The sequence below is a fragment of the Suillus subaureus genome (genome assembly GCF_016647635.1).
Source record: "Suillus subaureus strain MN1 chromosome Unknown BJ212scaffold_14, whole genome shotgun sequence".
Classification (NCBI taxonomy): domain Eukaryota; kingdom Fungi; phylum Basidiomycota; class Agaricomycetes; order Boletales; family Suillaceae; genus Suillus; species Suillus subaureus.
Genome location: NW_024538570.1, coordinates 762,062 through 786,501, shown reverse-complemented (window position 1 = coordinate 786,501; position 24,440 = coordinate 762,062). Strand labels below are relative to the sequence as shown.

General features: G+C 48.2%; 4 protein-coding genes across 4 annotated transcripts; 2 read left to right on the top strand and 2 right to left on the bottom strand.

Annotated features, from left to right (window-relative positions):
* Positions 1-11,028: 11,028 nt before the first annotated feature.
* BJ212DRAFT_1480513 (uncharacterized protein) lies at positions 11,029-15,198 on the bottom strand (the record flags this gene model as incomplete). Its single annotated transcript, XM_041340098.1, has 22 exons — positions 11,029-11,399; positions 11,462-11,645; positions 11,704-11,785; positions 11,837-11,867; positions 11,921-12,071; positions 12,122-12,136; positions 12,195-12,235; positions 12,289-12,422; positions 12,477-12,538; positions 12,693-13,133; positions 13,191-13,415; positions 13,471-13,506; positions 13,564-13,693; positions 13,746-13,977; positions 14,028-14,135; positions 14,187-14,217; positions 14,271-14,654; positions 14,703-14,727; positions 14,775-14,843; positions 14,887-14,923; positions 14,976-15,140; positions 15,189-15,198. The coding sequence occupies 22 exons, from the start codon at positions 15,196-15,198 to the stop codon at positions 11,029-11,031; spliced, it is 2,964 nt and encodes a 987-aa protein (XP_041193703.1).
* A 1,410-nt stretch (positions 15,199-16,608) lies between these two features.
* On the top strand, positions 16,609-18,437 carry BJ212DRAFT_1480512 (Endonuclease/exonuclease/phosphatase; the record flags this gene model as incomplete). The annotated part of the gene is made up of 3 exons (XM_041340097.1): positions 16,609-17,242; positions 17,303-18,248; positions 18,302-18,437. The coding sequence occupies 3 exons, from the start codon at positions 16,609-16,611 to the stop codon at positions 18,435-18,437; spliced, it is 1,716 nt and encodes a 571-aa protein (XP_041193702.1).
* Positions 18,438-18,951: 514 nt separating this feature from the next.
* BJ212DRAFT_1352106 (P-loop containing nucleoside triphosphate hydrolase protein) lies at positions 18,952-21,420 on the bottom strand. Its single transcript, XM_041335550.1, has 5 exons — positions 20,122-21,420; positions 19,926-20,069; positions 19,760-19,873; positions 19,251-19,706; positions 18,952-19,192 (listed from the first exon to the last, which is right to left on the bottom strand). The coding sequence occupies exons 1-5, from the start codon at positions 21,373-21,375 to the stop codon at positions 19,103-19,105; spliced, it is 2,058 nt and encodes a 685-aa protein (XP_041193701.1). The 5' UTR covers positions 21,376-21,420; the 3' UTR covers positions 18,952-19,102.
* Positions 21,421-21,507: 87 nt separating this feature from the next.
* BJ212DRAFT_1352103 (mitochondrial ribosomal death-associated protein 3-domain-containing protein) lies at positions 21,508-23,638 on the top strand. The gene is made up of 10 exons (XM_041335549.1): positions 21,508-21,671; positions 21,730-21,803; positions 21,855-21,944; positions 21,996-22,097; positions 22,151-22,262; positions 22,311-22,403; positions 22,457-22,736; positions 22,797-22,941; positions 22,996-23,236; positions 23,292-23,638. The coding sequence occupies exons 1-10, from the start codon at positions 21,542-21,544 to the stop codon at positions 23,387-23,389; spliced, it is 1,365 nt and encodes a 454-aa protein (XP_041193700.1). The 5' UTR covers positions 21,508-21,541; the 3' UTR covers positions 23,390-23,638.
* The last annotated feature ends 802 nt before the right edge of the window (positions 23,639-24,440 follow it).

Genomic DNA, 24,440 nt, shown 5'->3' with positions numbered 1-24,440 from the left:
GTATGGATAAGAAGATATCAAAGTGGCAGGTACCCGAGGATGCTTTGCCGCAGGATGGTCCCAAGGAACAAGTGGCACACCAGGTAAGCTGCTTTTCGTTTTCCGTCTCTTTATCATCTAATTTCGCATCTGTATGATTTCAAGGCATGTATTCACCTTTGGCTCTCTGACCAGTGACAGCGCATTAACGCGAACATGCTGTAGATTCTCGATATAAATGCGGCAGTTCGTAACATATGCATAACTGGAGACCTGCATACTGCCGAAGAGCTGCTAACCAAAGAGATCGATGCTGATGCCGACAACTACAACTCCTATGCCAATCGGTCGATCATCATGGCGCGACAACTCAATTGGGATCATGCGCTCAATGATGCGATCAAGGTAAGATGCGCTGACCCATCATGCCTCTTAATGCAGGCTAATTTGGATCGTGTCGTAGTCCATCAGTATTGAGCCCTCCTTCACAGGGCATGTCTCCAAGGGCCTTGCTCTCTGCGGGAAACAGCAAGTCTGGGACGCGACGAAAGCATTCGACCTCGCGTTCACGTTCACCAACGCCGATTTGAAGACAATTCATTTCCTCTTCTTGATCAGGGCACGTGTTTTTAAAAAAATCTCTCACCATACTTCATTACGGTTTTTCCAGGCCATCGCGTTGTTCAATGCAGATAAAGATGGAGAGGCAATATTTCCAGTCCAAGAGCTGGCTGCCCGTCCCAATGCCGATCCTCTCGCCTGTCGTGTTGTAGAAGTGAGTATAATGCATCCAATCAAGTCCAGATTCGTGTGCTCACTGGATTTTCTGCGCTTCGCAAATCAGGCATATATGCGAGTCCAACTAGGAAAAATTGCCATGGATGGCGCCCTTCACGGAGAAGCCGCTGACCATTTCACTGCCGCCGTCAATGCTAGCGCTTCATTTGCTAAGTTGGATATTCACTCTATGTACGAGGACTTTGTTGTGGTACGTTGATATGACGCAACCAACAATCCTTTTTATGCTCAACTGCGTGCTTGTGCAGCTTTTCGGCTGGGACCTCAAATCCTTGTGGCAGACCGCAAACAAGCAACGTTGCCATGCGCTTCTCCTGGGCGATCAAGCTGGAACAGCTTTCGAAGCGTACCGATACATGATGGACATGAGTGATGAACCCACGAAGGCCATCTTTCTTGATTGGATCCCTGGCAAGTTATCAGAAACACTACCCGTGCTACGATACTCATTTGAATTTCCTTCAGCTCTCAATGGGAGGCGAAGCGCACTCCACACCGCCCATGAAGATGTTGCCCTTGCAGCGAGCGGCTACTTGTGTGTTTCAAAACGAGGAGTTTGAGTAGTTTTCGTTCGTACCTTGACACTACTTGCTTGTATACGCAAATCGCCCTTTGTATTCGTATGGTCTGCTGGCTCACAACAGGATGCAGGAAAGACCATCTATCATGCTTATGCACCCACCGCTGACTATGAATTGCATTTGTATCATATGTCAGTGAATCTGTTCGTTGAAATTTATGGAGAGCTACTGCATTCCCGCATAACTTGTTCCTTCTATCACGCCCCAGTTGGACCGTTCTTACGCTGATTGGTCCCATCACAGACTTGCCTATTCGCCACTTCGGTAAATGGTTGTCCTGTGCTTCTTGTTCACTGTCCGATTCTCTCGCACACAGACAACCATACATGGCGCCGTCAAAATGACGCAGTTGGCACGACACGCTATGGTTACGACCGGAAAACTTCAGACGAGGCTCGATGATTCCTCAAACTCCGTCAAATCATCATGATAACGTTGCCGGATGCAGGCTTGTGTGATCATGTACGATAAAAATTGAAACTCACTCACTTGCTATGGACCACCCCAAGCGCACTGACATTGCAGTGGTAGGCCCCGAGTGTCACCGCATGTAAGCTGCACAAGCGACCAATTAAACCCAGAAGGACAGTTATGCCTTTGATATTTGCCTTCTCCTGAATACAAGGCAATAAATAAAAAACATGCTGTAATTGTATTCTGTCGACTCCCAACCCTCAGTCCTAAATAAACATAAAGACAAAGAAGCGGCGATCCAGTAATCAAAGCCTTGTCCTAAACGCGGTCCTTCATGGCTTCGTTGAACAAGGGACCACGTACTTGGCGTGATTTAATTAGAATCATGAACGCTCCTCAGATGATGACAAGGACAATATGGTAATACGGTAAGTACGCGTTTAGCTCACTACTAGGGGGAACCACGCAACGCGAAACAACAAAAGTTCAAACTGACGATCCAAATCGGGAGCCTGTCGTTTGTACGGGCCGGATGCCATGAGCTGGCATAAGCGACCGTAAAAGAGTGTGCCTGTCCACAATCAGACGTTTTCTCGAATCTCGACGGATGTGGTGCCCTATTTAACAATGGTGTTCAGCGTCTGTCACGTAGTGATGGCTGGTGAGTCATATCAATGATATCATTAGAAAAGCTTGTTTGACTTATCTGGAAAAGTTGCGGCGAAGAAAGGTGGACACATCATGGCCTGAGGTGCTTGTGACAACAGCCTCGTGCGTTGGGCGTCTGAGGGGAGGTTAATTTAAATGCTGCAAAGACTCAGACGCCCAGTGACTGACCGCACGCACCTTTGAATGACCACAATCCCTCGGCTGCAAGACGATCACAATCTCTCCGCTGAGTCTCCCTCGATCGTGCTCGTTGAACACCATCAACCTTCATCAAATGTCACAGCGCATCAAACCTATTCGAGCATCTAAAGGTCATGACGAACACGTAGATGCAGTCGCAGTTTTCCCTGATGGACGACATATGGTCTCTGGCTCGGCAGATAGGACCCTTCGTATTTGGGACTTAAAGGCAGGTGTCATGTTGAAGAAAATGGAGGGGCATTACGACGAGGTGAAGGTATTGGCTGTATCACGAGATGGGCAATTGATAGCAAGCGGTGATAAGAGTGGGGACTTCATTGCCTGGCAGGGAGAAACAAGGAAATCTCTCACTGAAACCATCAAAGCCCACTCCCATGCAATCAGCTCACTTAACTTTTCTCCCGATGGCACAGTATTGGCTACTGCCAGTGTCAGTTCAACAGATGGCATCAAGTTATGGAGTACAGAAACATGGAAAGTACAAGGAGACCCAATCCATTGTCAGGACAAGGCTACGTATTATTTTGAGAAATTCCTCCACTGTGTTCGGTATTCACCGTCTGGTGAACATCTTGCCATCGCGACAAATTCCGATATCACAATTTATGATCCACGCACAGGGAACTGCATCGCAAACTTCAAGGGTCACAGGAAAAAACTTATCACTCGCGTGGATGCCTGATGGCACGCGCCTTCTCTCAGGGGGCAGTTATCATGATCCCAACATACGGGAGTGGGATGCATCAACCTGGCAGCAGGTCGGTGATTCCTGGAAGGACGAGAATTACATGAAATGCAACTACGCCATCGCCATTAACCCTACTGGCACCCTTGCCGCTTCTCTAGTATCTCTAGACGATAGCGACACCATCCGTCTCTGGCAGATCTCGGATCGAAGAACTGTCGCGATCTTGGAGTGCCCACTGCATTGTGTCACCTTCTCCATTGATGGCAGGCGCATCCTCGGCGGAACAGTAAATAAACAAATCATAGAGTTCACCATACTGCCCAAGGATGTTTTGGCGAAGAATGCTTCTAATGAACAGGCATCAAAGGTACTATCTGCTTTATTTACTGCTCCTTCGTCTTAAAATCTCATACTGTGCAAGGATGCCTTGCCAAAGGGAATTCCAGGCAGCGAGACTCCTCAGGCATGTTTCCATCCTTTACCCTGATATTGCAATTCGAGCATACCACAGATTTTCGCTATGACCGCCGCAGCCCGCAATGCGTTCATAACTGAGGATTTGCCCACCGCCGAACAGTTACTCACACAGGATATCGACGCTGATCCCAAAAACTACGCTTCCTATGCCAATCGCTCATTCATTATGGCGAGACTATTTGACTGGGACCACGCGCTTCATGATGCAACTATGGTATGATATGCCGAACCATCACACCCCACGCAATATAGGCTAATTCGATTCGTGTCTCGTGACATAGTCCGTTAGCACTCAGCCCTCCTTCATAGGCTATATCTCCAAGGACATTGCCCTCTGTGGCAAACAGCAGGTCTGGGACGCGACGAAAGCATTTGACCTCGCGTTCACGTTCGCGGACGGAGATTCAAAGATGGCTCATCGCCTATTCTTGATCAAGGCAGGTATATTTCTGATTCATATGCCGTCATTGTTCATAACAATTTCAGGCCATCGCATTTTTCAATGCAAATAAGGATGAGGAGGGTGTGTTTCCCGTGCAAGAGCTAGCTACTCGTCCCAATCCCGATCCTCTCGCTGGGGACCATTGCCATGGATGGCGGCCTTCACAAAGAAGCCGCTGACCACTTCTCTGCCGCTGTCAAAGCTGGTGCTTCCTTTTCTAAATTGGATATTCATTCTATGTACAAGGAGTTTGTTGTGGTACGTGTTCATGACGCGACCGACAATCCATTTTATGCTCAACTGCATGCTTATGCAGCTTTTCGGCTGGGACCTCAAATCCTTGTGGCAAGTCGCAAACCAGAAACGGTGTTATGCACTACTCCGGACAGGTCGACTTGGAACAGCCTTCGAAGCGTACCGATACATGATGGACACGAGTGATGAACCCACGAAGGCCATCTTTCTTGCTTGGGGCTCTGGTAAGTTTCGGTAATGTTGCCCATGCCACAATGCTCACTCGTAGATCCTTCCATTAGCTCTTGATGAGTGTGAATGAACTGCACTATACCACAGCCAACGGATATGACGCCGCTGCCCATTGGCATCGTGATGCATATTGTAACATGGAGATCTATGTATCATTATGATCTGTACCGCGGCATCGCCTTTGTACTCGTATCATGGTGATATTTCTAGTGGAGAGCAAGGCGCTATCGGGTTTGCCATGGGAGTCTCCAACGAATCTGCCGAACTAGTTACAAAGTATCTCTATTTGCCAGAATAGACACGCCAGAGAGAGCCTCAGACCCTCGACGAAGTCTACAAAATTGCGAAAACAGATCTGGGCCACTGGCACACTGACCTAGAGATGATCTGGTTCCAGAAGCTTGAAGAAGCATTCACGGCAAAAATCAGACACACCCTAGGACTTAAGGACACTGACGGGGCAGCAGTGTCCTGCGCATCATCGTGTTCAGAAAACTTCTCCCCATCACGATGCTGAGTCCTGGCCGAGAGGGAGTTCCTCGCTGCATGGTGGCAAATGGTAAAGTGTAGGTATTCTTTCCTTCTGGTGCTCTTTATACATCTATTAAATACTGACAGGCCATCGCGCCCTCTGGGGGGAGGGGGTGCATCACCGCAGCGTCAGTTCCAGCAATTGCATGGGATACCGCTTAGGCTGTTGATTCATTGGCGTCCTCAACGACTACGACTTATCGTCATTTCAACAAGACGGCCACAGAACCTCAGAGGGGTATATGGTGGCATATTGTAAGACGACCGCAAGTCAAGTGCGTGTTTTACTGTGGGTGAAGTCGATTAGCGTGAATTAAAACCTCGAGTTGTGTTCTCCTGACCATTGAAGTGTTTCGCTCGGTCTTTCTTTGAGCGTTCCGTGGGTGTTTTCGAAGGTCGACCCTACTGCTATGTATGCTGTGTCGTCTGCGCAGTATCCTTATTGCGTGGGCTAGCTATATCAATGAGGTCAGCATTATAAATTAAATAGGCGGTCATAGATAATGGGCCTCCCTGTCCTATTGCGTTGCGCACGTGTAACCGATCCGATATCGAGTTGTTGAACTTTAACTGAGTTCCGCACTGCGCAGGCGTTCGAATTGTTGCTCGAGGAACCTATGTTGGAGCATGTGCAAGGGGACGGTCTTTTGTCTGGCAAGTATCAAGGTAGGTATACTTGTAGTTGAGGCATAATTACGAGATGTTACAATCCATTTCGTAGAATATCGCATTGCAGAGGAGAAACGGTCTTGGGAGCTACCAACAAACGGGCCAAGGATCAATTGATCACAAACAAGTGCCTGCAAAATAAGTATCCGTGAGCTATAGTTCGCATTGCTGCATATGAAACAGGAAAGGGGCAACTCCAAATACCTGTTGGGGCATGGGTTGGCCAGTTCGGACGCAAATTGTCGTGCTGAATCCGAACATGTCCCACCGGGTACAGCCTGACTCCACAGCTCGAAAATGACAGTTCAAGATTACCAAGACATGATTTGCTGCACTCGGCTTAGCCAAAACGGTGAACTTAACTTTGGTGATTAAGGTTATTGGTTTGAACACGGAAAGGGGAAGCATATGCACATGCCATTGTACTCGTTAGATATGGATATTGTCTGATATTCCAAGTATAGATGAAATGTATATGTACGCCCACATACTGCTAGCTTCCTTCCCGCCTAAGTACGTGACTTGAACCCGCGACATCCATCCACGTGAGCTTTTTACAGATATGCGAAACGCATAGCCAGCCACGCAACGTGTGAGGAGGGGTTTTTACGATCCTTAGGATCTTGTGCTAGCTAGCTGCGGACGTTTCTGCAAATACGGGCTGCAGAAATAGGCGTACCTCATATGGCCATCGCTATGGCGTGCTCGATCAAAATCGATATATTTCCATACCCGCCGTCGATGGCGAGGAATGGTGACTCGTGTCTGCGGTAGTTGCCTGTGGCCCCACACTCACCTGACTCACCTATCACATGCTTCTTAAAGTGGCTTCAGTGGTGAACGCAACCGCTAGCCATATACAGGGATTGCCAAGTCAGGGATGTGAAAGAAGTTGTAAGAATCAAGAACCTTGAGAAATGGGGATGCTGTACTAAAGCGATTCGACTGAACTTCAGTCGAATCGCTTTAGTACAGGACAGTCTTGTCACCTTTCCTGTACCGGCAGTGGAAGGAATTGGCTTTCTTGTTATTTAAATATGACTATAACATGTGGGAAGGAAGCGTCCTGTCTCGGAGCGTGGTGGAGATTGAAGGGCAAAGTTTGATTTGAGCTGGAAGGGCTTGGACATTCGTATTACTATTAAGTTGATGTCTCGATGGTCGAAGAACCAAGTCTATTCCATAGCTTTATTCAACACCTGTTGTTGATAACCGATGTTCAGGAGAGCTCGTCGATTCATCAGCGGCAACACGAAGGCGCTTATAATAACAGCCTCATATGTCTTGAGAGTTCTGATAAGGTTAATGCTGTGAAGCAGTATAAAGACGCTCAGTGCACGCACCTCCGCAACTTGGAACGAGACCGCCACAATCTCTCTAGCAAGTCGATCTTGACTGTGCTCAATATCGTTAGCCTCGGGCCTCCAGCAAGATGTCGCATTGGTTCAATCCCAGCACCACACCCGTTCGAGCGTTTGATGATCACTATCGAGCAGTACTCGCAGTAGCAGTATTCCCTGATAGACGGTGTATGGTCACTGCCTCGTCAGACTGCTGGCTTCGTATGTGGGACTTGAGGGCAGGTGGGTTGTTGAAGATGATGGCAGGGCATAAGAGTGAGGTGTGGGCATTAGCGGTGTCACAAGACGGGAAATTGATAGCAAGTGGTGATGAGAAGGGAGAGGTTATTGCCTGGCACGGAGCAACTGGTGAATTTCTCACCCAAGCCATCAAAGGCCAGTCCGGGATCATATCACTGGACCTCTCCCCCAATGGCACAGTACTGGCCACTGTTTCAATGGACCAAAAGGCGAAGTTGTGGAACACGAAAACCTGGCAGTTGAAAGGAAGTCCGATCCTGTGTGATGACCGTATTTTCTGCGTTCGCTATTCGCCATCTGGCGGACATCTTGCTATCGCAACAGCCAGTAACATTGAAATTTATAATCCAGGCACAAGGCACCGTGTTGCAAAGTTTCATGCTCACGGCTCATACAACTGTTCGCTTGCCTGGACACCCGATGGCACTGGCCTTCTTTCATCAGGCAATTATGAGGATCCTACTATACGAGAGTGGGATGCATCCACCTGGGAGCAGGTCGGTGATGTCTGGGCGGGACACACTAATGATATCAATGTCATTGCGATCCATCCTTCTGGAATGCTCGTCGCTTCTGCATCTGATGACAATCAAGTCCGTCTCTGGCGCCTCTCAGATCAACGAACTATCTCCATCTTCCAGCACTCTGACCGGGTGTGCTGTGTCACTTTCTCCACGGATGGCAAGCACGTACTCAGCGGAGGTGATGATGAGAAGATCTCACAGTGGGCAGTACCCAAGGATGCTTTGCCGAAGGGTGCTTCCAAGTCAAAGGTAATTTCCCATTGTTATCCTGCCCTATTCTGAAGATCTGATCATTCATCTTGTCCTGCCTCCCTTTGCTTTCAAGGCTCAAAGCTCTGATTCAAAGGCATGTTTCCATCATCGACTCTGAATTAACTCAATTCGAGCATACCTTAGATCCTCACCATCACCACGAGTGCCCGCAATGCCCTTATCTTGGGAGAATTGTTTACGGCCGAAGAGATACTCACGCAAGAGATCAAGGCGCACCCTAACGACTACACTTCCTATGCCACTCGCTCATTTGTTATGGCACGCAAACTCAACTGGGCCAATGCACTTCAAGATGCAAATGAAGTAAGTTATCCAACATGCACTTCACTTAGGCTCACATTAATCCTGACATAGTCAATACGCATAAATCCATCGTTAACAGGCTATATTGCCAAGGGCATTGCCCTCTACGGGAAAAGGCAGTCCCGGGACGCCATGAAAGTTTTTGACCTTGCGTCACATTAACTGACAGTGTTTCAAAGACAACCCATTTACTTTTCCTGATCAAGGCAGGTTACTCTTTCATTGCACACTCCGCGCTTCATTATAAGTTGCAGGCTATCGCACTATTCAACGCAAATAAACACGAGGAGGCAATGCAGCGCGTCCAAGAACTAGTCGCCGATTTTCCCGATACCGATCCTCTCGCTTGTCATATCGTTAAAGTGAGTATTAAGTCCGGTTTCGTGTGCTAACACTGATTGTTCCGCGCTTTCCACATCAGACGTATCTACGCGTCCAACTAGGCACCATTGCCTTGGACAGCTGGCTTCACAAGCTTGAAGCTGTCGACCATTTCACTTCCGCTGTCAAGTCTAGCGCTTTCTTTTCTAAGTTGCCAATTCATCGTATGTATGGGGACTTCACCGTGGTGCGTTGATGCGATACAGCCATGAATCTTTTTCATACTCAACTGCTTGTTTGTTTTGGGATTTTTGTCAGCTCTTCGGGTGGGACCTTGAGTCATTGTGGCAAACCGCCCACAAGCAATTATGCCGTGCACTCATTTGGGCGGGCAGATTTGGAGAAGCATTCACAACGTACGAATCCATAATGAATGCAAGTGATGAAGCTACAAAATCCAGCTTACGTGAGTGGTTCGCCAGTAAGTCTTCGGTGATGTCACATGCTGCGATCCTCAACCACTTTTTGCTCAGCTCTTAAGAAAGACTGAAGGGCGCTATGCCTTGCCCGTGGAGATACAGCCCTCTCCGCGAGTAGTCACTCCTGTATTTTGAAATGCGAAGATATTTTGTATGGTTACTTGACATTACAAATATTATCCCTTTGTACATTTATCGTATGACAGCTCATGATCATAGCTCGAAAGCAGACCAAATGTTCTATGTACAACACTTACACACCCCTAGTCCCTATCTCCTATTACCTACTAGGAATTGCATTTATGCCATATGGTCACCCTTTCGTTCGGCACATACTCTTCTTCCATTTCTTCACGTCCACCTCCCCATGTAAGGCCATCAGTGACTCCCTGCGTGCCTACATCACTCGTTCCTCAGTATCCTGTTAGTTCTTTATTGCCCGTCATACTATGTAGTAGTGCTCAATTAGCCCAACTTGTGCGAAATTCCCCAAGATTTGACAGAGAGCAATATGCTGAAATGGCTCGCGCGACGCGCGTATACCATCTATTTCCTCAGCCAATCGGCAAGATTATACTTGGGAATCGCACAGTTATGGAATAGTAGACCAGAGAAATTACAAAAAAGGATATCAGGCAAGGAAAAAAAATCCTGACGGCATCCAACTCGTATCAAACCTGTACCCTACCGAGACGGGTCCAGGAACTGACCCCAATTTCTCCAGGGTGGATAACCCTTTAGAAGGTCATCCACGGTACACTATGAATCTTCTAGCAGCTGCCAAAACGGATCGTTCGATGTTCTCAGCCCAGAGATGGAGACTCTGATACTTGAAAACCTTCGTGGCACTCCACCCTCGCGGCCTTTTCAAATACTGTTCAAGAAGTTCATTACCAACATCCCAATGTTTCTCGACCTCTCGGGATCCGTAAATATTTTGGGCCAAGCGTGCTCAGGCTGCAGCTCGTCCTGCCCAAGTTCCGAGGAATTCCAAGTACGTGATATGGGTGTCTACATTATTGAGTACTGAAGGATCATCGACCTATGAAACATTCCAGCGGCGTACACCTCATTGATCCATAATATTTGTACCTGGCGGACCATGGGGTGTTCACAAACGCCGTTTGGTAAATGAATCATCTTCAGGATCGCTCGCATGCAAGCATTTATGACTGCTAACCGAAGTCACGTATTGATGATCCACATCATCATGTGATACGCCCCAATTGCGCTCCGAGCGTTCGAAAGAAACTCATATCTCTTGGACTCCGCGGTATGACTGGGAAATCCATTTAGGATAGACACATGTGTCCAGCAGAAGCTAAGATATACGCCATCGCAAGATTTCAGTTGGAATTAAGCGATTGACCAGAACCTTGCTTCATGTTGTCACAATCAAACAATATTTGCCAGGTATTTTCAAGCTGTGAGAGGGTTTAAGGATGTGATTACAGTGTTGTATCATAACTGTGCTATTCTGAATAAGATACCGATGAGGACAATATATATGAAACCCAGGTGAACATGCGAACATGCAAACACGCAAATCTATCATCTATTGTATGGCGCCCATCCTGGATGTTAGCAATGTCCTACCCAGGTCCTATCGAGAATTTAGTTCGTATGGTCGGCGCTCTTTCTCGACGACTGGATCCAGGCACATGCGGTGGACCCAGGATAGGCGGAGACGGTGGGGCCAAGATAGGTGGAGACGCACACTGATCCGAACTTGTCATACCGGCATCAGTGCGCCGCTCGAGATAGGATGCGTCATCAGAAGAGCGGTCCCCCGCTGGCGTCGTCCATATGCGTACCGTACCGTCGTGGCTGCCTGTGGCGAACATGAAGGGTTCGTCGGTGGAATGGTTCCATGCAACACATGTCAAGTCCCCGCCGAATGTTTGAGGTCTAATGTAATGTAGCAACGCTGCACTATCGCGATCCCAAATGTGAATATCGCCCGCTGTGTCCAAGTATTCATAAGTATAGTTTTTAGATGAAGTTAGCAGGTTAGGAGAAACGTACCTTTCCCTGCGCATAGCACTAACTGGTCTTCCTTTCCCCCAAAGTAGCTGGAGCCTGCGATATCCACCTGAGCTTTGGGCAGATACGTATGGCGGAGAAGCAGCCTAGCGACTTGTGCATATGAAAATTGTTCGCGACCTCTAGTATCCCGTACTAGCTCCATTTTCCACAACTGCGGAGGTGTCTGCGGATACGATGTGGGTGATCAGAGGATGTAAAGATATTATCATAGCTCTCAGTACCTTGCGCTCAAAAGAAATCAACACATTTCCACCCCTTTTGGAAATCGTTATGTCACGCACGTCGTTCACGACGGGTGTCTGGCTTTTGACATCATCAGTAAAAAAATTCGAAATGATGAAGAAGGCAACTTACCTCTCGAACGTTTTAGTCTCCATGTTGAAAACTATGTTATACAAAGTCAACCAGATGGCCTCTATGAACATGCACAACGCCCACCTATTATGCGTTTTTCGACCCTGGTGGTGCGACTTGGATGCAAACCATTAGGTGCCGCAAGGAGTGGACCCACACCCAGTAACCGCTGGCCATCTGGAGTCACGACCACATTGTGCAACTGGATGCGACCAAAGTGATACGAATCAAGAACCTTAAAATATGTTCAGTTGGAATTCTGCTGACACCGAGTGATTTAATCACCTTTCCTTGGGTGTCCTGAAGATAGAGTTCACGATTTATCAGTGTATATATAAATGAGGACAGTTGCGCTAACCAGTTTGAAAACATCGCTACCTTCGACAGAGAAAAATTGCGCTGTCGTAAAGTATCAGCAACGTACAATCAGACAGGACAATAAAACTAATTACTCTCGCTGTTAGGCAGCCATGTTATAGATGACACAGAGTGCGGTCGGTCGATTGTTCTCTTACAGAGTCCATCCTCCGTCCAGACCTTGATTCCGCGAGTTAATCTCGTCAAGAGAATGGTACCGGTCGCAGACCTGTCCAATCACATTTGAGCATTTAGATGGTGAAACACTCGCTGCATTACATACCATGCAACTTGGCCGATAAAGCCACGCACGTGTACCAGAACAGCCTGAGTTGAAAAAGATTCCTAGGCAAGATTAGTGTAAGCAACGTTCGTGAAAGCGCGACACCTCATGTGCTTACTCCGACATTATTTACCCCGACACGAAAAATGATGGAAGACCGATCCCAACTTGACGCAGCATATTAGCCCGAGAAGCTACAAAGAAATCATAACACACCTTGACGTAGCGAGATATTTTCCAGTTCGGGGAGAACTGTAGATGCCGAACAAGGGCGGTATGTATGGAGAGGTCCTGTAAGGGTTCCAGGGTTTTCAGCTTTGGGATCAATGTAGAAACTCTCTGTCCTCGAATGGTGTTCAAACCGATGGACGAGAATCGGGTGGGAGACATTCCTGAAGCGGAGGTCCTGTCAAAAGAGGGGGTCCGTGGCGGCATGAAGGGCCGTAGATACAGCGGGGTCTGCCCCGCTTGCGCTTGCTGCATCATGATGACAGAACGAACGGCTCCCTTGAAGCGCTGACGGGCAATGGATCGACGGGAAGCCTCGCTCTCCTCACTCGCAGGCACATCCAAAGAATTGTGGCGCTCGGTATATTCCGAGCACACGGATAAAGCTGGCTCCTGGCGGTGAGGAAGTTCAAGCATCTGCGGGCCCTCCTGCGTGGTGGGAAGAGTATGGTGCTTATGTCTGAACCGGGTAATCGCGCCGGTTACCTTCTTGAAAGACACTCGTCTTATCAGGCCGCGGGTCGCCAAGATGCGTTGATTGCAAAAGTGGATGATCTTCCGCAATTCCACAACAGCAGATAGGAGGAGCATGCGGTGAGTTGCCTCATTTATTACATCCTCCAGCCACACATGACCGCGGTGCTGAACGAATATCCAGCGTTCTGAGGCGAACCAAGCGGAGACGGCAGCCAGGCCGAAGGAAGTGACGGCCTGGGAACTCGAGTAAGGACGCAATTCAGAACCGCAGGTCCATCAATAGACTTACTGTAAAGACAGTGGTGATCGTGGACGTGACAAATCCCTGATCAAAATCATTACGTCTTAGACATGCGTTGATCAGTTGAATAAGACCCCATACCTGGTTTGTAGCGTATGTGAAAAGCATCAAGCCCGCGGAAAAGCATGCCACAGACATGACGAGAAAGACTAAAGGCGATCGCTTAATCCATATCAATACCCACCAAGGTACCCTATGTCCCGGAGAGCGACTGTATGACTGTCATTTGACATGAGTACGGGCAGGACGAATGATAGACCCACTACATGGCTTGCTTCCAGGTAAGACCAAGGAGACTGTTCACTGCGGCTGCTATACTGAAAACCAACGAGGAGAACCAGAACGCATTAACAGACTTCTCCAGCACTCCATCTGTCAATTGGTATGAAAATTGTAAGGTCGTTGCCGTCACAGCTGAGAAAAACGTCGCGACTGTCGATAAGTTTAGCAGGTTTGCTGCCGCATGCTGCTGGGCGAACCTAATCGTCGGCACGCCTGGAAGAGAACGTGAGTTTGAAAGTACTAAGGATAGATTGGATGTATACCGATTTCGATAAACATCGACAGATTGACCGTGATGTTATCAATGTGCTCCCCAATTTCTGACGTCAAATCGTGGATATAGCGCTGCACTGCTGGGTACCGAAATTGACCTAAAACTAGTTGAGAAGATCGTGCAATGCAAGCCCATGTAGACACGCTACCTTTGTACTCCTGAAGACACGATGCCCAATACTAGAAAAATATGATTAACGGAAACAACGACACTAGCCAACCAAAGAGTTCACCTTGAGATCGACTTCGAAAGCACGCATTGACGTATTGACTGCCTCGTCTGTAAACTCCGGAAACTCGTTCAGGCAGTTCAGGAACGTTACGACATCTTCTGCGAAACTAGCGAATTGACCGGGGAAACTTTCGGGATCAAGACCATCATCATGAATGGGCCTGAGCGGAGGTTGTTGACCTCTCCATGTGCGTCGTCGGTCCATCAAGTTAGGGTTCACTAATGTTTCTCGAGGTTGACGCAAAATTTTCCGAGGGAACAACGTAGCTGCGTTCTCGCGAAACAGAAACAGCAATTTTGTGAGGCGTTCCCGTAGTCGAAAAGCGGATGACAATATTCCAACAGAACTACCAAGTTGGCGGGCAGCGTTAGCGAAGTTGCGGAGCTACATGGGAGATGAGCGTTTAAGCATCAGGGCTGCACCCGTTCACACCTCTTTGTCAAGATTATCGATTCGCCTGTACAAACTGGTCGGTGCAAGGAGACGAAACAACGTGGGTCTTACCTCTCGAATTTGTTAAACAATTCTGATCCTGCAACTTGTAGTTTTTCGTCCACAGTGGCTGAAAAACCACTAAAGCAACGATTGAGTGATGTACTGATGACCACTCACGAACGTCTCGGTCATCTTCAAATTGGAAGGAAGGTTGGCATCTAGAAATATACAATTAGCAGTATATGATGGCCAGTGGAGAAAACGACTGACCGTTGTCTGAAGACGCCTCATTGCTGAGCTCGCCCAGGACATCCAAAAGACTAATGATGGTCTGTTTCCGTTTAGGGTCCGTAAATGCTTCATTTCGAGCGTAGGGGCTTGGAATGCTTGAGGTCGCGTCATGGAAAGAACGAGCAGCATGCGCTGCTCCAGTGCCTTGAATATAAGTGAGAATGATCAAAACTGCTCTACTGGAGGACGTACCACGAAACATAGTGAGAAAACACTACTGTGTCTGCTGCAGCGATCGTCCCTGGGTGTTATACGTGCAAGGATCGGATCCTGGTTTTGATGTTGGGATGAGGAACTAAAGTAAGGTTCTGAAATACACTCCAAAACGGCAGAACGGCCCAGGCGAGCACCGCACGCAGAAGTCGTGATTTGAAGGCGAAATGCGAAATTCATGCGCTGGACGTCTTAGTGAGGAATTATTTAAGATGACGGCATGTTATCGCTAGACTCACTGAACTCAGCGTGATGGCCTCGAGGAGGAATACGAAGCAACGGTGACCCTGACGTGGAGCTGCGCTAATCTCTAGTAGAGTGCTGCCAAAGCTGATAGGAAGATAATAAGTGAGTTTACGGTGAATCATTCTCAAAATACATAAGCATTAATGGGTCAAAAAAATTAGGGAGACGATATGGACGGGTTTCAATACCAACTTGTAGACGTAAAACGGTGTGATCGGGTATTGATGATCAAACGTGCGGAAGCAGCGTGTTTGCAAGTAAGTGAATTATCAAAGGATGACCATAGATAGACGACTAGCACAAGCCTGTGGCCGCGGAGGTGAAACTTTTGTTAAATAGATTAACACATTTGGGGTGAACTGAAGTGGTAACCTGCAGGTGGCTGTTAAAGACGCAATGGTCAATGCTCAGTCAGAAGTAAATGACCACGTACAGGACAGTCCTTATCGTAGCTTCCAGTACAGCTCCGTCTCCTGCACGAAGAACTCCGTAAAAGGATGTCATAATCTCAGGCTTCTCAGGGTGCTACGGAGTGAGGTATCAAAAGGTTTCCATGACTTGGTGAAAGATATCCCTAAACCATTTGAACCGATTGTCAATGATTCAGTGGAAAAGTAAGAGATCTAGTGCAGCCGCCGGTATCATCTTTAATAAAATCTGTGGCAGGAGCCCGCTGCATCGCAGTGTCACAGTCGTCTTGATTGTGACTTGTTGACCGGTCCGTTGTGCCGAAAAAGGAAGTTCTTTCAGTCTCCACTGAACACATGTTGTAACTGACTTCCGTCAGGCTCACTCAGTATAGTACTTAGATCCAGTCGAGCTCGTCCGTAGTCTTAACGCACTCATGAACTATGCGAATCCTTTCATGGAACATTGTAAGAAATGACCTGTATTCTTTCACAAAATAATGCACTCTGACATTCTGCTTTGCACGACAGAATGGTGTCAGGACTCTTCCTCAATATCACCCGTGAGTTATCCATGATTTCCACTTGGTTACTTGAAGAGCCTAAAAACCATAGATGGAATACCTTCACTTCATTCCAAGGAATTCTGGAGCATCTCAAGGCAGATATAATCTGCTTTCAAGGTGCGAGTCGTTCATTCATTTCACCTTCCCCTGTCAAATGCCCAAACCTTATCTATCTAAGAAATGAAAACCTCGCGTTCCAACCTGCCACGCTGTGTTGCTTTACCAGACAATTTTGAAGCTTTCTTCTCCTTCCCACAGAATAAAGGAGGATATAGTGGTGTCGCAGTTTACGCTGACTCCCGCACTGTCACTCCACTCCGGGCAGAGGAGGGTCTCTCCGGCATCTTGCAGCCTAAGCCACCTCTGACGTCGGATGATCGGATATCTCGTTCATATCCCTGCGCACATGAGATCGAACTAATGCCGGACGAGCATGGATCAACCCCAAGTGATTTCGCTGCCTTGGAAGCGGAAGGCCGTGCCCTGATCGTAGACTTTGGCCTATTCGTATTGATCAACGTCTACTGTCCAAACGAAACTTCCGATGCTCGTCTTCCTTTCAAAATAAATTTCCATATCATGTTGCAAGATCGAGTCCGAAAGCTCATGAATGAAGGCCGGGAAGTTGTGGTCGTCGGTGACATCAATGTCTGTGCAACGCCATTGGACCACTGCGACGGTCATCTTGCTAGTAACACTGCGACATTCTACGACCATCCTGCTCGTGCGTGGTTTCATGGATGGTTGAGCCCCATTGGTTGCATGACTGATGCCGTGCGGACATTCTGGCCTGGCAGAAAAGGAATGTACACATGTAAGACGCAAGTCTGGTCCATCTCTTCCCATCGTTCATATGCTGTGCTCTTTATGTTAGGTTGGAACATGAAAATTTCAGCTCGAGAGACAAATTATGGTACCCGGGTTGACTACATTCTCGTCACACCCGGTATGCTTCCCTGGATCAAGCACGGTGACATTCAGCCATCGCTCAGAGGTTCTGATCACTGTCCAATATATATTGATTTTCACGATGAAATAACAACTGATGGTGGCGAACGATTATTCCTCCGTGACATCTTGCCAATGGGTGGGAATCGAGAAGACCTGCCTCAGCTCGCAGCACGACGATGGGAAGAGTATTCCGGGAAGCAGACGCTACTGTCTACGTTTTTCGGGAAAGGAAACAAGCTGTGTTCACCTAAAGATTCTCCACTTTCTTCGCTTTCGCCCACTCCAGACACACAACTGCACAGTGAACATTCTGATGTTGCACAGCCCGATCATACGCAGCCTGCCGTTGTTACTCCACCTCCAGTGCATCCCCCGCTGAGCTCTCACAAGTCCGTGTACACATCCACGAGTCAGATCCTCGTACCATCGCTACATTCCAATCCCATTTCGTCACGCCAAACTGTGCCCCCAGCTAGTTCTGCCAAACGCAAGTCGTCAGACAATGCAACTAAGAAAGTACCCAAGAAATTGAAAGGCGGTCAAAGCAAACTCTCCTCGTTCTTTGCGCAGCCGTCAGTCTCGCCGCCTTGCAGCCAGGAAATTTCTCCTGACGACCTCACCGATCACCGGGACTACACAGAGTCCGACTATCAGCTCGCACTCGAACTTTCCGCTTCACTTGAAAATCCACTTTCACAGGACTTACTTGCCTCAGCGATGCCTTCGGCTTCGCAAAGTAAAGCAGCGTGGTCGCAGCTGATGGCTCCCGTCCAACCACCAAATTGCCTTGTACACGGTGAACCTGCAAAGGAGCACACCGTTAACAAGCCAGGTCCAAACAAGGGGAAAATATTTTTCCTCTGTTCGAGGTTTGCCCCATCGGTGCCCTTCATTTCGCCTCTATCTAATTCCTTTCATTTAGACCGGTCGGTCCGGGGTACGACAAAGGTAAAAGTGAACGCCTCCGCGAAGAGGTGGATCACCGATACCGGTGTAATTTTTTCAAATGGACGAGCGACGTAAGACGGGAAGCCAAGGACAAGTCTTCCACGTCATGAAGTCAATAACAGCCTCGAAGCAAATTACAAGCAAATTACACTAGTTGCATATACATACATACCCCGGGCCGTGGTTGATGTTATCCTTCATTAGGCATTTATTTTGGGGGTTTAGAAGTTGTCATCGCATGAGCATTAGCCACGTGTTTGGTGCGTGCTTCACACGATAAAACCACGATGAAGACATCCCTCACGACAAATCCACGAAGATGATTATACATTTTGTACCCCTGAGCACTATGATCCGCAACTCAACGCGGATGATGGACTATAATGTGTTCATCATGTCATGCTGTTGATCATCCTTCCCTTTAGCGGACGACAAATGCGCTTCACGGCCATTCTCTTGACGTCAAGCGATATGCATAAAAATTTTGCGTACGACACGGCGGCTATATTATAGAATAACAAAATACGAAGCGCAATCCGCCTGCACGAAAGCAGCGACGATGACGTGGGGCGGCAGACATTAGACCGACGGCTAACTTGATCCTCGGATTTGTTTCTTGGCAGTTCCAATCATGGTATTATTTACCTGCAAAAGGCTTAGAAGTCACCGCATGGAACAACGATGTGGTTCACCTTCGTCGCGAATCGCAAGGAGCAGAGTGACTCGTTCAGATGTGCCGCCAGCGGCGAGAGGTTCAAGATCATCTGCCACAGGATCATGTTACACTAACATCTCCGTAATTAGATCTCGCGCTCACCAGGGTCTTGGAATTTCCGCTCAGCGAGTTTTGCAACAAATACGTCAGCTAGAAAACCGAGTGAGCGTCGATCAGAAGGTATAGGACCAAGAAGCCCGCAAATCACCTTCGAATTCCTATATGGAATGTGCTTCTCTCCTTTTTCTCCTTTCTCACCTAGTGCAGCGATGACATCCCCGAGTGCACTCAAGCTCTTGTTGATGTTTTGCGTCTCTTTCAGGCGGTCTTTGTCCCCCGCAGCCCCGCTTGAGTTGAGGCGCTCGCTACCAGCCAGGTCCACGAGATTGAGGCTGCCTTCACAGCTCTCACCGGTGTGGGTGTTTATACCAGAGATTCGGAGTGTGAAGACAGAGTGCGAACGCGATGAACGCTCGTTCATGAGGGTAGCTGCTACGGTGCGCCGGGAGTTGGCGACACGGAGAAGGGAGGTAACAGACGCGGGAGACGGCAGAGACATCACGTTAACATCGGTGACACGAGTACCGGACTTGTCGTGCTTGATCTCATGCTTTTTCTTGTCGAACTCACCCTTACCAAGAAGGTCGTTGATTGTTTCGTTGTACTGCGCATTTTCTTCTCAATCGAGTCCCTGCGGTGCAACGTTAAAATACGTACAATCTCAAGGAACTGGCCGTCCATCTTGTACTCCCATCCTTTGGACTTCAGGTCATCGGCAGCTTTGAACACCTGGCTTACTGCGCGGGGTATCATACCTGTCGCGGCCTCGCTCTGAAAAATGAGTGGGTGAGATGTATGAAGCCCACACGAAAAAAAAGTGTACCGATCCGCCTTCCATAGTGAAAGACTTGCCAGAACCTGTTTGGCCATAAGCAAATATGCAGACATTATATCCATCTACACAGCTCTGAGCGAGGAGCGAAATCTCCTCAAAAACTTCTGCCTGGGTTGATTCAGGTGCGAATACCTGAGGAGGAGTGACCTCAAGATTGTGTAAGCATTGTTAGGAGAGAACGAACCCGGTCAAAACCAAAGTTATAGATTTCTTTGCGCTCAGAGCCCATGGCACTAGAGCTTGAAGAGGAAACAACAATCTCCTTGTGGTCCCTTCTGTCAGGAAATGATATATCGGCTTCCCGTCCCTTTTCCTCATCATCAGGAGTTGGGCTGCTGGTGAACGAAGATGAGGGTGACAAGTCTGATGTGAGGACAGGGCGAACTCGACAGAACACCCGAATGTTGCCCTTGAGCTCCTGAATTGTGTTGTGCAACTTCCGGCGTACCATTTCGCTTTCCCTGGCGTCTTGCTCGAGGTCCAATATTCGTTGATGTGCGGTTTCGAGCTCGAGTGTCCTGTCTGAGGAGATGGTTGTTACAGCATCGAGCTGCATCTGCGTAGCGGCCTTCTGTGCATGAAGAGCATTAATCTGCGCATTGAGAGTGATATGTGAGGTGGACTGATGTGACAGCGTTGCCTTGAGGTTCGACACGCTATCCCTCTCCCTCTCCAAATCACTCTTCACCATCCTCAACTCATCTGCAAGCTCTCTTGCCTCTCGTACTTTACTTTTCACTTCCATCTCGAGCTCCATAATCTCCTTAGCATGCTTCATGCGCAATTTCTCGATTTCATCGCTTGCGCTCACCAACTCTCTCCGCTTATCAAGCTCAAGTGACTTGGCGTTAGCGAGCTCGAGGGATAAAGCACGATGGTTTGCTTCGAGCTCGGCTACTTTAGCGCGCTCCGCGTCCATGGTTTGTGCTAGCTTTTCGGCATTAGCAAGCTGTGCGGATTCGATAGAAGCGACTTGGTTTTTCAGGTCACGGAACTCTTTCGTTTGTAATCCGCTTCCACTAGCAACACGCGATCCTGAAACAACACGCCCCGGAGGACGTACAAGTCCTGAGCCTAATTGTTTTGGTGGCGCGCTAGTTGCGCGAGTTGTCCGCCGTGGTGCTGATGTTGATAATTTCGGTGGTTCGGGTCTCGTGAGGCGTTGTGGACCTGACAGCTGTCTCGTTGCAGGATCTGTGGTTGTAGTTGGTCTATTGAGCGCGCTTCGGCTGGTAGCTAGAGGGCGAGCTGTAGCGCCATTGCCAATTGCGGGGAGTTTGCGGGGTTGATCAAGAGCCTCTGCATCGAGATTATCTTCCGCTTTGCGTTTGTGGCCCAACGTCGACGTCGACATGGAGAAACCCAGTGTAGTAGCGATAGAAGGAGCTGGCGGGTCTGACGGGTCTGGAGAGGACCTGAAGCGCGGTAACCGCGACATTACGAAACGTTGAATTTGTACTTACAAGCAAACTGGGAAATCAAGTGACAAAGAACAACTTTTGCGACGCGTCGGAACACGTGATCTTAAATAACCCCTCCAAGGGGGGCTGCACTCAGATCGCACAAAATTCATACACTGCAAGTTCATACTTACTCGTCTTGCAATGTTAACGCTCCCGGTACGCTGCCAGCGCGTCTCCTGTCAACTGCTTGCTTCGTCGTCCACGAGTCCGCTCGTTCAGACGCGTAGCTATGCAACACAGCCAAAGAAAGGACAAATCGTGAAGCAGGCTTGTAAGTCCGCGTTCAAGTTAAATTGATATTGAACGTTTGAAACGTATGCGGGCTGTAGCGCAGGGATTTAAGGGGAAGAAGAACACTCCTCCGGGTCAGATGGAATCTGCAAAGAAGGACAAGAAAATGATGGTCTGTTCTCATTCTTCGAATATTCATCATAGCCCAACTTCAGTCCGTTAGGCCTTCCAACCGCTTCCCGTCTCACAACTTCCGCACCCGCTATTTGAGAGTGATCGTCCAGATAGCCTGACATTGCAGTCATTTCATCCCGTATGCTTCGAGTTTCTTTTCCGTGTATATTGGATTGATGCTCCCTAACAGGAAATGCTTACGAGGGTCGTCGAGTCTCAAGCACTCAAATTCCCCCATAATGACAATGATCCATTCCGTATCTTTGGGTTGCCGAGGAATATCCTTGTCGAGGTTCGTGCAATGTCACATTAACGCACAGGTAAAATGATCAATCTGCTCTTTAGTTCCGCCTACTTTCCAAGCCCTGCTCTGTTATACGCTCTGTGACGATCGACGCAATTAACAAGTTGGATGCAGCAAGTGAAAAGAACAGCAAGGAATCTAGGGTTGTTTTTAGTATGTTTCTAGTATACTTATCACAGGTTTTCACTGACATCTTTTCAGCCGGACCCCAAGGCTGTGGAAAGAGTTTCCTTCTCCTGCAAGCCCTACAGTACTGCAATGCTCGCGATTGGCTAGTCCTCTACATCCCTCGAGGTCTGTACTTTCTAGACTTCCGTCACAAAGCTAATTCCTAATATCACCCGCAGCAACTAATCTTGTAAACTCTACAACTGCCCACACCTACGACATGCGAACTCGAACATACCTTCAACCAATCTTCGCTTATCAAACTCTTCAGCGCTTTCTCAAGGTCAATACACCCCGGCTTGAACAGTTACGCACCCAGACCGGGATAGAAATAGAACGTCGCCATCCGGTGCCCCCTGGCACACCCCTCGTGGAGCTCATTAATATTGGCCTCAAGGATCAGGGTCATGCTCCGACAGTGCTTGATGCGGTGCTAGAAGAAATTGGGAAGCAGACAATGTAAGCTATTTTGTCTTCTCCGTGTCTGAGACAAGCATAGTCTCAACGGATGGATCATAGTTTCCCGGTGCTTCTGGCGGTTGATGACTTCCAGGCATTATATTGCAAGTCGCACTATCGTGACCAACATTTTTCGGCTATCAAATCGTATCATCTTTCAATGCCACGCCTTCTGCTCGAGTACGCATCTGGACGGAAGTCATTTGTAAGTGCCTGTGAAAATCTGGGCACCTCGTCATCTGAACAGAATCAAAATCAGGCCCGTGGTGCAGTCTTTGGCGCGCTCTCAATGAGCAACACAACATTCCCGCTACCTGTGGAGCTTCGTGAGGCTCTTTCTCTCGAGTATGACCGTCCCTACGGACAATATGTCAAGCGGCAGCAGGAGCTCGTAGAATACGCCCACGGCCTCGAGAGGCTGGCAGTACCTAGCAGCCTGAGCGTGTCCGAAGCAGCATCAGTTTTCGAGGTGTGGATGAAGGACCGGGCAGTGCCTTCGAGTGAGTGATATTCTTCGTTCATCTATTTTTGGTAGGGTTTGACGAATTGAAACAGAACCCAACGATGAGTTGTTTCTGACAAAATATAGCGAGGCTAGCGGGAATGCAAGAGCGTTTGTCTGGAAGGGATTGTTGTCGTCTATGTCAGCATAGTAAAGCATACCTTCTACATTATCTGGGTGCGCGCCCTCCATGGTCTGACGTTGCCTGTCACGAGGATATTCTGATTCAGTCGGGGAGCGCTTTTTACACTTTTTACAGAGCCGTACTACTTGAAGCCGTAATTGAATTTCACTTGAAGGACTTCGCTCAAATTTAGTATGGTCCGTTGACGTGCGAGCTATCGAATGGCAAGAAAAATGTTATGCAGTAGGCCTTCGAAGTTCAAGGTCGTTCCCTCGCGGTAAAGGGCTTTCGGTAAGTTCCTAATTCGAGAAGCACTGATTGTCGCTTGTTGCCCCTGAACTGTTTCTTGACTGGTTTTGTGGTGTTCACAATCCCATTTAAGCTGGCACGCATGTGCTCATCATGGGGCAAGGCTGCAGCCATGCTTGAAGCTATTATTGCCCTTAAGAACAGATTCCTAATGGCCGATGTCTATGGAATAATTCATGACCTTTCCTGTTTCTTCCTCCTCATGCACTGAGGATACGTCGTCGCGTTTGAGCACACCATTCTGTCTATCACTGTACGCACAATAGAGGAACACATCCTGAGCTCTTACTATTTTTACACTCATGCCAAGTCGCAGATGTCATCTGCGATCCCTTCGTTATATCTGTTGTTGGGTACGTGTCTGTGACATGTCGCGGTTGAAATGCAACCATACTCAAATAGCTGGGATAGGTGTCCGTGCCTCCTTCAGCAAAATGGATTGACAACGTTTATATTCTGCGCCCAACGAGAATTGGGCATTGCGTACCAGGCTACAAGTGCCTTCACTCGTGCAAATCGCCCAATAATTTCTGACTCCTGCATTGCTCAGTTTTCAAGTCAAGGATGCAGTGCGTGTTTGGACTTATGTTTTTTCTTGCATGTGATGTCTGAGAGCTAGCTGTACAGTGACTGTCACTCATTGAGCCTGATCCATTTCAGTCCGTCTTTCTTAAGTTCACAGCCCGCAATATTGGTTTTGCTAGCACTATCAGGGAGAAGGCGTTCACGCCAGAGGCCAGGTCGGGAGCTATTAATACAATGAGCAAGC